The sequence below is a fragment of the Oreochromis aureus genome, linkage group 16 (assembly GCF_013358895.1).
Source record: "Oreochromis aureus strain Israel breed Guangdong linkage group 16, ZZ_aureus, whole genome shotgun sequence".
Lineage (NCBI taxonomy): Eukaryota > Metazoa > Chordata > Actinopteri > Cichliformes > Cichlidae > Oreochromis > Oreochromis aureus.
In genome coordinates, this window is record NC_052957.1 from 10,940,781 (window position 1) to 10,955,048 (window position 14,268).

A 14,268-nucleotide genomic window follows, 5' to 3' on the forward strand; every position below is an offset into this window, starting at 1 on the left:
TCCCACTTTATCGCTCCTCCTCTGTGCTGCAGCTATAAATGTTAGCACATTCTTTGGTCTCATTCAGTTGGGAGGAAAGGAGGTGATTTCTGAGCTTTGGTCTTGTAAAGTATAAAACTACTGTTTGTTCTTTGATTACTGATGTGCACATTGTGTAACAGGTATAACAGCTGTTGAGAAGGAACATGTCATAATGAGGTAGTATGCATGTCTAAAACAGATTTGAACAGAATAATAGAAACATTGCTAAACCATCGGGATTGGGTGCTCTTATTCATATCGAAAAGAATCAGAATCAAAATACTTCATAATCCCTAAGGAAATTGGACCATTCGTGTCATTATTACTGATCAAACTTGTTCACTGTGCAAATTACACAGAAAATGGGAAACTCAAGTGAGACTGTATCATTTGTGCTGGCTGCTTATGGAAATGTTGGAGCTTTAAAATACATGTATTTTAGTATAATATTGTTCTGGTATGTCTCTATATGTGTGGCCAACACAGTTCTTATTGTGGTCATACATGTGGACAGAAGGCTGCATGAGCCAATGTATATACTGCTTAGCAACTTATGTCTGAATGAAATAAATGGCAGCACATCGATGTATCCTCTTTTGCTCTCACAGATGTTTTCAGACAGTCATGAAGTGACCCTGCCGTGGTGTTTTCTGCAGATGTGTTGTATGTACACAACTGCTTCTGCTGAATTTTGCAGTTTAGCAGCCATGGCCTATGACAGATATATCTCAATCTGTCATCCATTACACTATAATGTGATTATGAAGACAGAGAGAGTGTTTATTCTAATTCTACTTGTATGGATGTATTCATTTCTTATTTTTATATTCTCATTTTCATTCATCTTCAGTTTGAAGTTTTGTGGAAATGTTGTTAATAATGTGTATTGTGACCACCAATTAATAATTAGACTTTCATGTTCAGTTTCAGTCCACAGCTTTATATCTGACATATTCTTTCTGTTACTGAGTATTTTCATACCATTCACTCTCATTTCAGTTTCTTACATGAAGATTTTGGCAGTTTGTCGAAAAACATCCACAGAAAACAAGCAGAAAGCTGTGACTACTTGCACCCCTCAGATCGTCTCTGTGTCAAACCTGTTTGTCGGGTGCATTTTTCACGCTATCGATTCCAGTGTTTTAGTTGCTCAGGTGCCAGGCGAAGTCCGTGTAATTTTATCCATATACCTCCTTATTTGTCAACCAATGCTCACCCCATTTATGTATGGATTTAATTTGCCAAAGATAAGGCAATCATGTACAATGCTTCTGTTTAAGAAAAAATCAATATCTTTGTTTGGCAAGAGAGTGTTTTAGAGCATCTGTGGTGGAATAGCATTCATCAAACATATTATGGTTTGTACACGTGAAGAAAATAAAATCTGATTATGTCAGGTATTTACCTTTAGAAAAGGCCCATTTCATTAATTCAGTTCATTTTTTAAAATTGTTTTGTAAAAGCTACTGTGCAACCTCTAATTTCCACTGAATTCCTGACATAATCTGCAATGCATGATGTTACCCTCAGACAGGAAATCAAAATTTTGTTTATTACATTGTCCTTAGAATAGTTTTAGGTGCTTCTCTGCTACAACAAAAAAAACCCCAATCATATAGTTATCAGGAAGTTGCAGCAGTAAATGCTGAGTTGCTCATTTGAATCAGTGAATCTGTGTTGACCCCATGCGCTACCATAAAATTATACCAATTTACAGGAAATGGGTAGAAGAATTTCTTACTGGAGGAAAGAGTGTGATTGTACTGTTTGGGTCATCCCCTCAGAAATGTAACCAGAGAGAAGATCAAATCAGGAAGAAAATAACTACATCATTTTAAGCTCACTCATTAGATAGGAATTAAGAAGTGCACTTCTTAATTCCTATCTAATACTCATGTTAATCTGAGTATTGTTGAATCTGAGAAATAATGAGTGAGACATTTAGTGGATTCATTTGTATCTGATTGCTGATGGGGACTGTATACAGAAATCATTACACTGGTTCAGTTCATCAGAATCAGAACACTTTCTTAATCTCAGGAGAATTTAGGCGGTCACAGTTGCTCCGAGAGAATACGAACAGTAACTAACTAAACTAAATGAAATGATATGATACGATATAATACAAGTTACAAAATAACAAAGTCACAAAATAGCTCCAGAAATACAAACAGCGCTAATTATAAATATCCTGGGATAGTAGACAAAATTACATATATGTGGTTGACACTGAGTTGCCCCTCTTACTATACTGACTTTGCAATTTTCTCTGTAAAGGATGTGATATTAAGGGTGTGCGACTATCGTAGTGTGTACATGTGCTTTGACTGGGCCAGCACGTCAAGGAGTGTGTGGGAGTTGTTATCCAGTATTGTCCTTATCTTTTACAACATCCATCTCTCCAACATGACTTTTAGAGAGTTCAGCTCCACCTCCACAACATTACTGGCTTTGCAAATCAGTTTGTTGAGTCTGTTGTATCTGCAACCCTCAACCTTCTGCCCCATCATGCAACAGCATAGAGAATTGTTCCGAAATGTTCAGTGTAAACATAAGTGTACTTCCATGTCTGTGCTTCTTTGCCCTCCCTAACTAGGGCAAACAGTGGCCCCACCTGGGGAGAGCAATTGGCACAAATCCATAGTCTCCTTCTCTCTGGATATTCTTTTTATAATGAAATGTGTAAAAATGAAATGAAAGTGGGAAAACTGCTGCTGTGTGTGGATGAACAGCAACCCTGAGTATAAATAAAAGATGCTGAAAAGCAGAAAAATGTCATCAGGTCTGCCATGGTCATTTACATATACCAATTAGTGTCTCAGATAGCACATGAATTGTCCAGCATTTTGGCTAAATTAAACTCAAAGATGTTCAAAGGATGACCGGAGGGCAGGGAGGAACTATTTTGGCCACTTGGTGAATGTTTCCCTGAAGCTCTGGTGTCATATGAAAACTGTGAATTGTCCTACTGGGAGAGTTCATTGCTGAAATGGGCACAATCAGTGACAGCTTCTTGGGGTATGATTATGAAGAAAGGTCTGGCTGATCTGAACCTGAGGGGTATTCTGTTCTTGGACTCCTTTGCAAACTACAGCTTGTCTATAACAAACACAATGCTTAAATATAAGGATATTCATAGATGAGCATTGCACCAGGACACATTAGGCCATAGGTTGATGATTGATTTTGTAGTAGTTTCACCAAATTTGCAGCTGGATGTTCTATACTCTGGAGAACAACATGATACAAGATAATTAACAAGACCGACGACGGAATGGAGCAACTGTCACCTCCTCTACATGGATGACATCAAGATATATGGCAGGAATTATCCAAACCACTAGGATCAACATGAACAATATCAGAATGTTGTTTCGACTTGGAAAGTGTAGTTGATTTTTTTTATATGAAAAGTTGAGAATGTGGAAATTCAAATCCAATTTTGGACCACTTAAGAAACATTTGAATTTCCCTTGAGAAGAATAAAAAGGTTATTATCCTCTACAATTCTGAAAACCTGTGGAATTTATGGTAGTTAAAACAAACAAAAAAGAGGAAGAATGCCATTGTCTCTAAATCTGGACCTCAAGTTTAGCCACGCCCACCTCATTATCCTCCTCGGTGCTGCAGCTATAAATACTAGCAAAAGAGTTTGTCTTGTTGAGTTGGGAGAAGAAGCTGAACTTATTGTTATGTATTCTTAACATGTGAAGAATCTCTGGAATTGAATCTTGTAAAGTATAAACCTGCTTGCTTTTTGTTTTGTGATTCCTGATGTTTGATTATTATTAGTTTGTCTTGTTCATTGTGTGACATTACACAAAAAATGGGAAACTCAAGTGAGACTGTATCATTTGTGCTGGCTGCTTATGGAAATGTTGGAGCTTTAAAATACATGTATTTTAGTATAATATTGTTCTGGTATGTCTCTATATGTGTGGCCAACACAGTCCTTATTGTGGTCATAAATGTGGACAGAAGGCTGCATGAGCCAATGTATATACTGCTTAGCAACTTATGTCTGAATGAAATAAACGCCAGCACAGCACTTTATCCTTTTCTGCTCTCACAGATGTTTTCAGACAGTCATGAAGTGACCCTGCCGTGGTGTTTTCTCCAGATGTGTTGTATGTACACAAGTGCTTCTGCTGAATTTTGCAGTTTAGCAGCCATGGCCTATGACAGATATATCTCAATCTGTCATCCATTACGCTATAATGTGATTATGAACACAGAGAGAGTGTTTATTTTAATTCTGCTTGTGTGGATGTATTCATTTCTTAGTTTTATATTCTCATTTTCATTCATCTTCAGTTTGAAGTTTTGTGGAAATATTGTAAACAATGTGTATTGTGACCACAAATTAATAATTCGACTTTCATGTTCAATTTTAGTCCACAGCTTTATATCTGACATATTCTTTGTGTTATTGAGTATTTATTTACCATTCACTCTCATTTTAGTTTCTTACATGAAGATTTTGGCAGTTTGTCGAAAAACATCCACAGAAAACAAGCAGAAAGCTGTGACTACTTGCACCCCTCAGATCGTCTCTGTGTCAAACCTGTTTGTCGGGTGTATTTTTCACTCTATTGATTTCAGCCTTTTAGCTGCTCAGGTGCCAGGTGAAGTCCGTGTAATTTTATCTATATATCTCCTCATTTGCCAACCAATGCTCACCCCATTTATGTATGGATTTAATTTGCCAAAGATAAGGCAATCATGTACAATGCTTCTGTTTAAGAGAAAATCGATATCTTTGTTTGGCAAGAGAGTGCTTTAGAGCATCTGTGCTCTGTTGCAGAATAAAAGTCAGCAATCTTCTTCTGTTTTGTAGACATGAAGAAAATGTCATGTCATGTATTTATGTTTATAAAATGCTCATTAATCCATTTTTTAAAATGTATTTATTTATTTTAATTTGTTTTGCAAAAGCTACTCTGGAACCTCATATTTTCTTTTTTCTCCTGAGCTCTAAGTGAAAGGTTAATGGTAATAGCTCGGGAAAAAAATATTAAATATTTGAGTATGATGACAATGATCGTTTTAAAATAAAAAGGCAGTTTGAATAAACCTTCAGGTTCATGGCAGCTTAACCATCTATTGCAGGGTTTTGCCCTTAGACAGGGAACAACATTTTTGTTTATTACACTGTCCCTAAAATTGTTGTTGTATGTTTTTACACTGTAAAAAAGAAAATGTTGAGAAAACTTAAAATTTCAAGGCAACATGATGCAAGAGATTTTTGAGTTTTCTCAACTTTTGCCAACTGTTGTTGACTCAACTAAGATTTACAAGTTCTGCCAACTTGGATCTTCTTGTTCACCTAATTAGGATAATCCTGGAAGTCTAACGAAGAAATTCTGGTTTCAATGCCATGTATTTCTGCCTTCACCAAACACAGATATTCTTGTTGAGTAATCATACAATTCTTACTCCAGTGAGTTGAAAATTTACCTATATAAACAAAGGAAAATGTATGTTGTTATTATACTTGAAAAACACTTAATAAATAGATATAGAATAAAACAAAGCACAATTCAATGTTATCTAAAAGCTTATTTATTTTGTTCAACAGTCTTTTCAGTACATTTCAGAATGTCATGGGTAGTAGGGTGAATTTCTGTTAAAAAAACAAAAGAAAGAAAGAAAAGAAATAACAAACAAACAAAAACGTGTTGCCAGTTTCTTTTGGGTGCTTTGAGCACCCCAGCAGAGAACGTTAAAATTCCAGAGTCCAGAACCAAAAAAGAAAAGTGTCCAGCAACTTAATAATTCATGCACACACACACACACACACACACCCTGACCGTCTTGTAAAGCTGAACATAACTATTGCACATTAAATAGGGTAGTGCCACAAACGATTGCCTATGCACCCAGACATTGACATTTTACACAGGCTTACTATGATGAACTATGGAAGTTAAAAGGTATTAGAAATGTTACCATCAATGAAGAGGAAACTAACACTATAACAAATCTTTTAAAATACTACAAGACAAATTTTCACCATATATTCTCAACAATACAGATTCATCTGACTAAAATTTACATTTCGAATAATGATTTATCCACTTCACCTTCATATTGTCCGACCAGGCCAAAATAAGATGGCCTGAATTGCTTCAAAGGTAAAACTCATCTGCTTTGGGTAATCAATGTTGAGGGCATACAGAAGGCCAAAGAGGTGTGCCAGGGCAGTAGAGAGATCTGGAATGTTATGTAGCACAATGTCCCCTTCCAACACAACTGGATGTTCTCGCACAGACGTATCAGCATCGTCATCTTGTAGGATGGTGAGGATGGCAACTGATGCACCGTTCAACACTGGTTCCAAAATGTCAGTGTCCTGAAGAAAAGTAAAATAAGAATTATTGAAAGCTAAGAAAAACTAAAGACAAAACAAATTTCTAAAGATTTTAACTTTAACCTCTATACCATGCTGGTCGTTTGACCCATGGAGGTTTTAAGAAAAAAGCTTATTTTTTTTTTAATTAATGCCACCTTGTGAGTTTTGTACAAAAATATTTTCTGCTATGGAACAACCACTAACAATGCCCAGCAGCTGCTCAGCAGAAAAAAAGGAGTGAGAGTTATGACAACTGCAATCCCCACTATAAAATTATCTGGACTGCACTGAGAAAGTGTACATTTCCATTTTGGATAAACTCATCCTTTAAAAACATCTCATAGCAATTAGTTTTACTTGCATTAGTTTTTTGTACTTACTAAGCACTTCAGGAAAACCTCTGTTGCATCTTGTCTTGAGGAAAATGGGCAGGCCTCTCAGTGCCCGTTGGACACAGTGTTGGATGTCTAAAGAGTGTTCAGTGGAAAACAAAAATTTCAATTAGTGAAGTAACATGGTGTACTATACACAATGCAAAATCAGAACTCTCATAGTAATGAGAGTAAAGCACAGGTCAGACCCAGCAACACGCAAAACGCATACAACCCCCCCGCCCCAAAAAACAACAACACCACCATGTTAACAATTTTACTTTCTTTTTACAAATTAAATAAAATACTGCCAAATAAGAACAAAGCAATGACTCATGACATTCATTTTACGGACATATCCACTGATGTGTTTTATTTGAAGCCAACATCTTTTTCAGTTTCTGTTAAGAGAAAAGTATACTCTCTTCTGCAAATGTCAGATAAAGGAGCACTTCACTCACCTGTTCATCAAGTTTATCCAGGAGGTCTTCCATCTCCTCACCAAGAGCTCCTTCTTAGACCAGTACAGTTTCAGCAGGCCAGGCACAACTTTGTCAAGGGATGCATTGAAGGTCCCCAGGAGGTCTTTGCTTGTGATCCGATGAAATGTTCAGATATCTAAACAATACATTCACCAAAATATTGTCATTTACTCAGCACAGAAAATTCCTGGGTAGCTGTCTTGGACAGTCTGCACCATGTTATATGCCTGACTGTGTCATCAACAGCAAAACCTACCTACTAAAAAAATCTCTCATGAATACGTCTTTTGCACTGGAATAGAAACACCTCCCACAAAACCCAGTATCAATATGAAAATACATATTATGTTCTAAGTTGCACCAAAATCTGTGACCAATCAGATTCTGTGACCTGCCTTAGTATTCTTTCCCTAACAATCTCAGACTATAGAAGTCCTATTTCTAGCACAAAAAAAAAAAATACATGCTAAGTCAAAATTATGAGATTGCCTTTCTGTTTCACAATTTCGATTTAGCATGGGGACTCTTGTACTGGCAGAAATGTTCAGGGTAAGGATTTCAATATAACACTGGCAAGGGCCTTGACTGGAGTGGTAGCACAAGATAATAAAGTTGGCCAATGCATTACCCCAGCAAATACCGTACTGCTTCAATATAAGTATAAATCATGCCCAATTTGAATAATAATTAAATTATAAATAAATTAGGACAGTCTTACCTCCTCAGAGGAAAACAGCGCAGGTCATCTCTCCTGGACCTCAGATACCATAGGCTGACACTCCACGACCTCTCTCCGCCTGAGAGAAAATGTTTGCAATAATGAAACATTTCAATATAATGTAGAAAAAAAAACGAGAAAAAAAGTTACGGATCGGACTCCACGATCCTTACTGCGCACGATGCAAAGTCGGACCGTACAGATCGCGTCTACCCGTGGAATTGTACATAAAATCAATACTTAACTCCACCAACAAAAGGCTCTCAAAACAATACAATACTTTCCACAGCTTTGAAGGATGGGTCAGGTGTATCCTTCGTGGCCCACCCTATGCCAGAATTCATAGCTGCCCAGCCGATTCTAGTTTCAAACAATGGCGGCAGCCACTTAGTTTTAATATTACTCTTATTACTCTTTCTGGGTCACAAAGTAAACTTTTAAGGTATTTTCAGGCGAGAATGTAGCTGTGTAAATTTCAAATATCTGCTCAGTTTATTAAGACAACACATTTTTGCAAAAATGCTTCTACGTTTTGGAGACGTCTGTTACCACCAGCTTCGATAGCTAGCTGGGATTCAAGGCTCGCTAGAGCAGCGAGAACAGCGAACTCCTGGCATATCATTTTCAACCCCCGCGGTCCTTCGCTAGCTTAAACATGATATATAAGTCCCTTAGATGACTTAAATATGTTATTGTTTGGCTTTTTTTTCAGTGCTTTACTCGTTCCACCCTCCTGGGTCCTCAGGAGGATGCAGCCTAGCGCTTGTAGAAAATCCTAATAACAGATGTCGTTAGCTTACCTGCTAGGGCAAATGGCGGCAGCTCCCGCACCTGTCCAAAAAATGGTCAAATAATACACTCCAACTTCAGACCAGGTAAAATCTGTAATGGTCGAAAAATTGTAATTTTCATCCAATTTTGGCCACGTTTGTTCAAAGTTTCTTAGCAGGTTTTCAGTTCAGAACACATCGACAAACCACTATCACACAGTCTGCTCAGACTCGTTTGGTCTAGTTCAAACTTATTCAGACCACGACGTGTGCCAGTCACCTACGGGGTTTCCCACCGGTTCCCAGCTCGACTCAAAAAATCTACTCAAAAGTTGATAATCTTTGTTATGCTCGCTAGAAAATCTTAGTTAGGACAACAATGGAAGAAATTTGTTGGGCAGACAAGCTATTTTAGGTTGTAAATGGAAAGTTTTATTTCTAAGTCAGTTTAATTTGAAAACTTTACTCAAATCAACAATTACTAGTTATCGTTTTTACAGTGTAGGTGCTTCTCTGCTACAGCAAAACTTTGTTAGGTGATCATAACTAATTATGATCAGACAGGTGAAAGGTGATGATCAAGGTGACTAGATCATTTAAATAAGGCAGTTAAAGGTCATATATATTTGACACATTTGGGTAAGCAATAGTATGTGGATATAAATGATGATGACTGTACATGTGTGGGTCTGTGTGTGTCAGGAACTCAGAGAGGACTTTATGAAGGGAGAAGTAAAGCACAAGGATAAAATGGTACTTCAAAGTTAAATCACAGAAATGTAATGAGAGAAAAGGTTAAATTAGAAAGAAAAGAATTACAATATTTTAATCTCCCTTACCAGATAGTAAATAAAAAGCCTTCATACCTGATTTGACTATTGCTGAATTTGAGTATTAATGACTGAGGCATTTACTTGACTCATTTTACTTGACTCTATCTGATTTGAGGTGGTGGCTACATATACATCAATCATTACACTGGGTCAGTTAAACATAGCTACACAGCTCTTTCGCAGAGCAGATTGACCTGCTGTGATTGGACCTACCTGCGGAGGGCAATTGGCACAAACATAACAATCTCCTGCTCTCTGGATTTGCTTTTTCTGATGAAATCATATAAAATTACACACCAAATTTGACACCAGTTAGTGCGTCTGATAGCACAGGAGTTATCTGGCAATTTGGCTAAACTAAACTAAAAAAATTTCAAAGGATGGCCGGAGGGAAGAGGGACCCTGTACTGTTTTGCCCTCCAACTTCTTCTTCTTCAACTTAATGTATATTGTATATTTAAAATAAATATAGTTGACCAAAGTGCTTTACACATTCAGCCAGCAATGAAGCAATGTTAAGGAACAACAGAAACAATCGAATACACTAAAATAAAATAATATTGGAATTCACAAAAGACCCAACCCAATCTTTTTGTGTTGTGGGTTTTAATTTCTTTTACACGGAAAAAGTTTGTCATTCGTGGCACTTTCCAGTGCCGACTCTCCTGGCTCTGGTACTTTTGTCTAGCAGCAGCTCTGCTCTCTCTGGCCCGGCCACTACTGAAATAGGGAAGGCATGATAAGAAGATGCTCACTGGCTGTGCCAAACCAGCCTCCCCGATACTACACCCTGAACTAAATTATTATTATTATTATCATTAAGATTTCCAAAAAGTTGAATCTGTTCATCTGGACGTAGCGTTTTGTGGGAGAAACGTTTCGTGACTCATCCAAGTGACTTCTTCAGTCTCAGCTGACTGCAGGTTTCCCCAATCTTATAAACAGTACGAACAGGAACAATGGGCTGGGAGGTCAGTTCCTTAATCTAATTATGCAAATTCCCATGACCATTGATCAACAATCACTGACCAAAACCCACTGATCAAAGACCACTGATCAATGGCTATGAGTACCATTCACAGAGAGTTGGGGAATGGCTGCAATCACAGCATTGTAAGATGGTGAAAGATGTACCCTTAGGCCCCCTCCTCGATTCAGAGATGGTCCTCCCCTTTTCACATAAATGGCCTCCTTGACTCCGCGCTCAAACCAGCGTTCCTCCCTGTCCAAGATGTGTACATCCTCATCCTTGAAAGAGTGTCCACTGGCCTGTAGGTGTGAATAGACTGCAGAGTCCTGGCCTGACGAGGTAGCTCTTCTGTGTCGTGCCATCCACTTCGCCAGAGGTTGTTTGGTTTCCCCGATGTATAAATCCTGGCAATCCTCCTGGCACTTAACAGCGTACACTATGTTACTCTGTTTGTGTCGGGGGACCCAATCCTTGGGGTGGACCAGTTTTTGGCGCAGCGTGTTTTGGGGTTTAAAAGCCACAGAGACTCGGTGTTTAGAAAAAATGCGTCTCAACTGCTCCGATACTCCTGACACATATGGAATCACTACAGGTTTTCGCTTGGGCAGCAGTTGTCCTTCTCCCCTGGATCGGTTGGAGCTTTCTTTAGGTGTCTTTCCAACTGGGATAACCACATTTACTCAGGGCCTTCTTGATGTGCTGTCCTTCTGCCTCCCTGGCCGCTGTGGGGGATAAGAAAGACAGACGCAACAACACTGTGATCCCCTATGTAGCCAGTGTATCAGAGAAACTCAGGAGGGTTCTCTCCAAGCACGACATCCCAGTGTACTTCAGACCCAGCAACACACTCAGACAAAACTGGTTCACCCGAAAGACAAAACTCCTAAACACAAACTTAACATGTATGCGGTACAGTGCAGCGAGGAATGCCCAGACCTCTACATTGGAGAGACCAAACAGCCACTTCACAAGCGCATGGCACAACATAGAAGAGCCACCTCCACGGGACAAGACTCAGCTGTCCATTTGCATCTAAAGGACAAAGGTCACTCTTTCGAGGATGCCAATGTTCACATTTTGGACAGAGAGGGCAGATGGTTTGAAAGAGGAGTGAAAGAAGCCATTTACGTCCACTGTGAGCGACCATCTTTGAACAGAGGCGGTGGTTTACGATACCAACTGTCTGCCATCTAAATCCAGTTTTGAGATCCCTTCCCAGATGCCTTAATGCCCACTCACATCCTGGGCCATCTGACCTCAGGAAATCACATGATAGGGTGGGGCCAGGTTTCACAGTGAGCTCACCCGAAACCCTGGCTGATTGGGACCCACACCCGCTTTCACACCTTGGCTCATGTGATTAGGTAGAGGATCATCAGGGGGTCCTTTGTCCCTCTTTGGGGGGAAACTCCCACTGGGTTTAAATCTGGGACTCTCCACCATTTGACCCTTAGAACTGAAGAAGCTTCTCAGATTAGAGGTGAAACGTCTTCAAGCAACTGAAAGAAGTCCAGACGCTTTTCTTTCTAAGCTCCTTTAGACTACGATGACCTGGATGACTGAGAACCTTCACAGACATAGCATCCTGGTGTATTGGATGTTTACTGCCGTGTTTGCAAATGACCAATATTGGAGAAGAAAACTGGCAATGCAGTGTCAGGATTGTTATATTTTGTGAAAGATGGATAGATGCAGAGAAACTGGAATCCCAGAGAAAAGTTTGCTGCTACATTTGCAAAAGAGGGACAGATAGGGATAGAGAAACTGGCATCCCGGTGCCAGAAAAGTTCACTACTGCAAATTGCAAAGAAGGGGCAGTAGAGCAATAAATTGGCAACCCGTTTCCAATATTAGTATTGTTTTTGGGGGTTTTTTTGGCAAATGATAGATGACAGAGAAGTTGCAATCTTGGTGCCAAAGTGCGCTGCTACATTTTGCAAAGAAAGGTTAAAGAAGAGCGTTTTGGACCACTTAAAAATATTTGTAGAAAAGTTTGAATTTCCCTTAAGAATGACAAAATGGTTATCTTCTTCCTCTATAATACTGAAAACCTAAAACTAAACTAAAACCTAAAAACTGAGCAGTGATATATAAGCAGTCAGATCATGCACTAATATGAACTTACACCATCTTACAGAAAATGGGCTCAAGAACTGTTTACTGAAGTCGATGGTACTCTAAATGTCAAAAGAAATGCGAAATGGAATGCTTTTTCCTTAAGTTCCACATAGAACACAGAAACTCGGGCCTACAATCACAGATACAATGCCCAGCAAGGCATAGACTGAAGAGGAGACACAGGCCAACCTTCCTGTTGGCACACCAATGACAGGAGGTACCATAGGGGTTGGGTTCAAATAATGTTGGGCAGCAGTCAAAGGCTGATCTTGGGCACCATCTTCTGGACGCTTTGGCAAAGAGAGCACCTAACCTGTCAACTGATTACCACCTGGTGGTGAGTAGGATCGGGTGGCAAAGCAGGATTCTAGCCCTCATGTTTTGTTCTGGTCAAATCTGACCAATTTTCTCTCTGAGAAATGTAGTTCATTTGATCAGACTGTCCTAAAATATCATGACTTTGCCCACAAAAAAGATTTCAACCCACAAATTGAATTGTATCAGTTTGCATAGAAATGCATATGTTTTATTCAACATTTTTGTTCCCACTCTTGTTGTTCCCAGTCAAAAATGACTGTACAACAGAAATATATGCAGCAGAAAACAGTTAGTGTAAATAACTGAGTTATTTTCAGGTACATCCCCAGTTGTCAGATGCACATATGCAAGCATGCATGTATATTCAAGCACAAGTGCACACATATACACACATACACACTCACACTTTGGATTCCCTGGCCACCATTTTGTACAGCCTCTCTTTCACAGGAACAGCTCCTGTGTTGGCAGTTCTCACAGACATTTGTAACATTGTTTCAATAACACTGAAATTTTCTGATAGCTTTGGTGTGATGCTTTTTTCACACCTTGCTCACAGGTCATTGTGTGGATTGAATTTCCCAAAGATGAGGTAATCATGTAAAATGCTTCTGTTTAAGAGAGAATAAATCTTTGTTCACCAAGTTGACTGTCTTAGACCATCTCTCTCTACCATAATATATGAGTAAGGGCGTCAACAGATATAATCATTTCACTTAACATCACCACTCGGACCAGCTCATTGGGTTACTTTAAAGAACATTAAACACCATAAGGTTTAGGCTCTTAGTAGTTTGAACACGCCCCACACACTATCAAGTGCCAAACATGTCTTATGCAAACCTTTTCAACTTTAGTTTAGTGGCTGGTTTGGTCATTACATCTGCAAGCATTTTCTCAGTAGGACAGAACTCAAAAAATACCTTTCCATTCCACAGTTTTTCTAATAAGATGGTACTTAATGTCAGCGTGCTTAGAACTTTGCAAAAACAGCAACTTCCAAACGTAGCAAAAATGTTTGGAAGTCCCAGCTTGTGAATTCTGCACTGTTACCTGAATGGACTTCTCCATAAGGTGCTATATCTGTCAAAGCATTTCCAGTGGCTTGTACTGCATCACTTTTTGTTTTTAGAATGTACACAAACATGGTACCGGAGCAGTTACCTGTGAAAGACTGTACATATCTATATCCTTTTATGCTTTTGATTTTCATAGGACCAAAAGCTGATCCACAAATCAGTGTAAACTAGCTGCAGTGGCTCTTTAGCTTTCCTGTCTGGCTCCCTATTTCTTAGCTGGGTAAACTTTCCCTGTG

At 38.9% G+C, this 14,268-nt stretch overlaps 2 protein-coding genes across 2 annotated transcripts; both read left to right on the top strand.

Moving 5' to 3' along the window:
• The first annotated feature begins 383 nt into the window (after positions 1–383).
• Positions 384–1,340, top strand: LOC116327797 (putative gustatory receptor clone PTE01). The gene has a single exon (XM_031749457.1). It carries the CDS (start codon positions 384–386, stop codon positions 1,338–1,340), a length of 957 nt encoding a protein of 318 aa, XP_031605317.1.
• Positions 1,341–3,847: 2,507 nt separating this feature from the next.
• Positions 3,848–4,804, top strand: LOC116327798 (olfactory receptor 4D1-like). The gene has a single exon (XM_031749458.2). It carries the CDS (start codon positions 3,848–3,850, stop codon positions 4,802–4,804), a length of 957 nt encoding a protein of 318 aa, XP_031605318.1.
• Positions 4,805–14,268: the final 9,464 nt, after the last annotated feature.

Coding starts and splice junctions, on each gene's coding strand:
- LOC116327797 (XM_031749457.1), top strand. CDS start 384: ATGGGAAACTCAAGTGAGACTGTATCATTTGTGCTGGCTGCTTATGGA.
- LOC116327798 (XM_031749458.2), top strand. CDS start 3,848: ATGGGAAACTCAAGTGAGACTGTATCATTTGTGCTGGCTGCTTATGGA.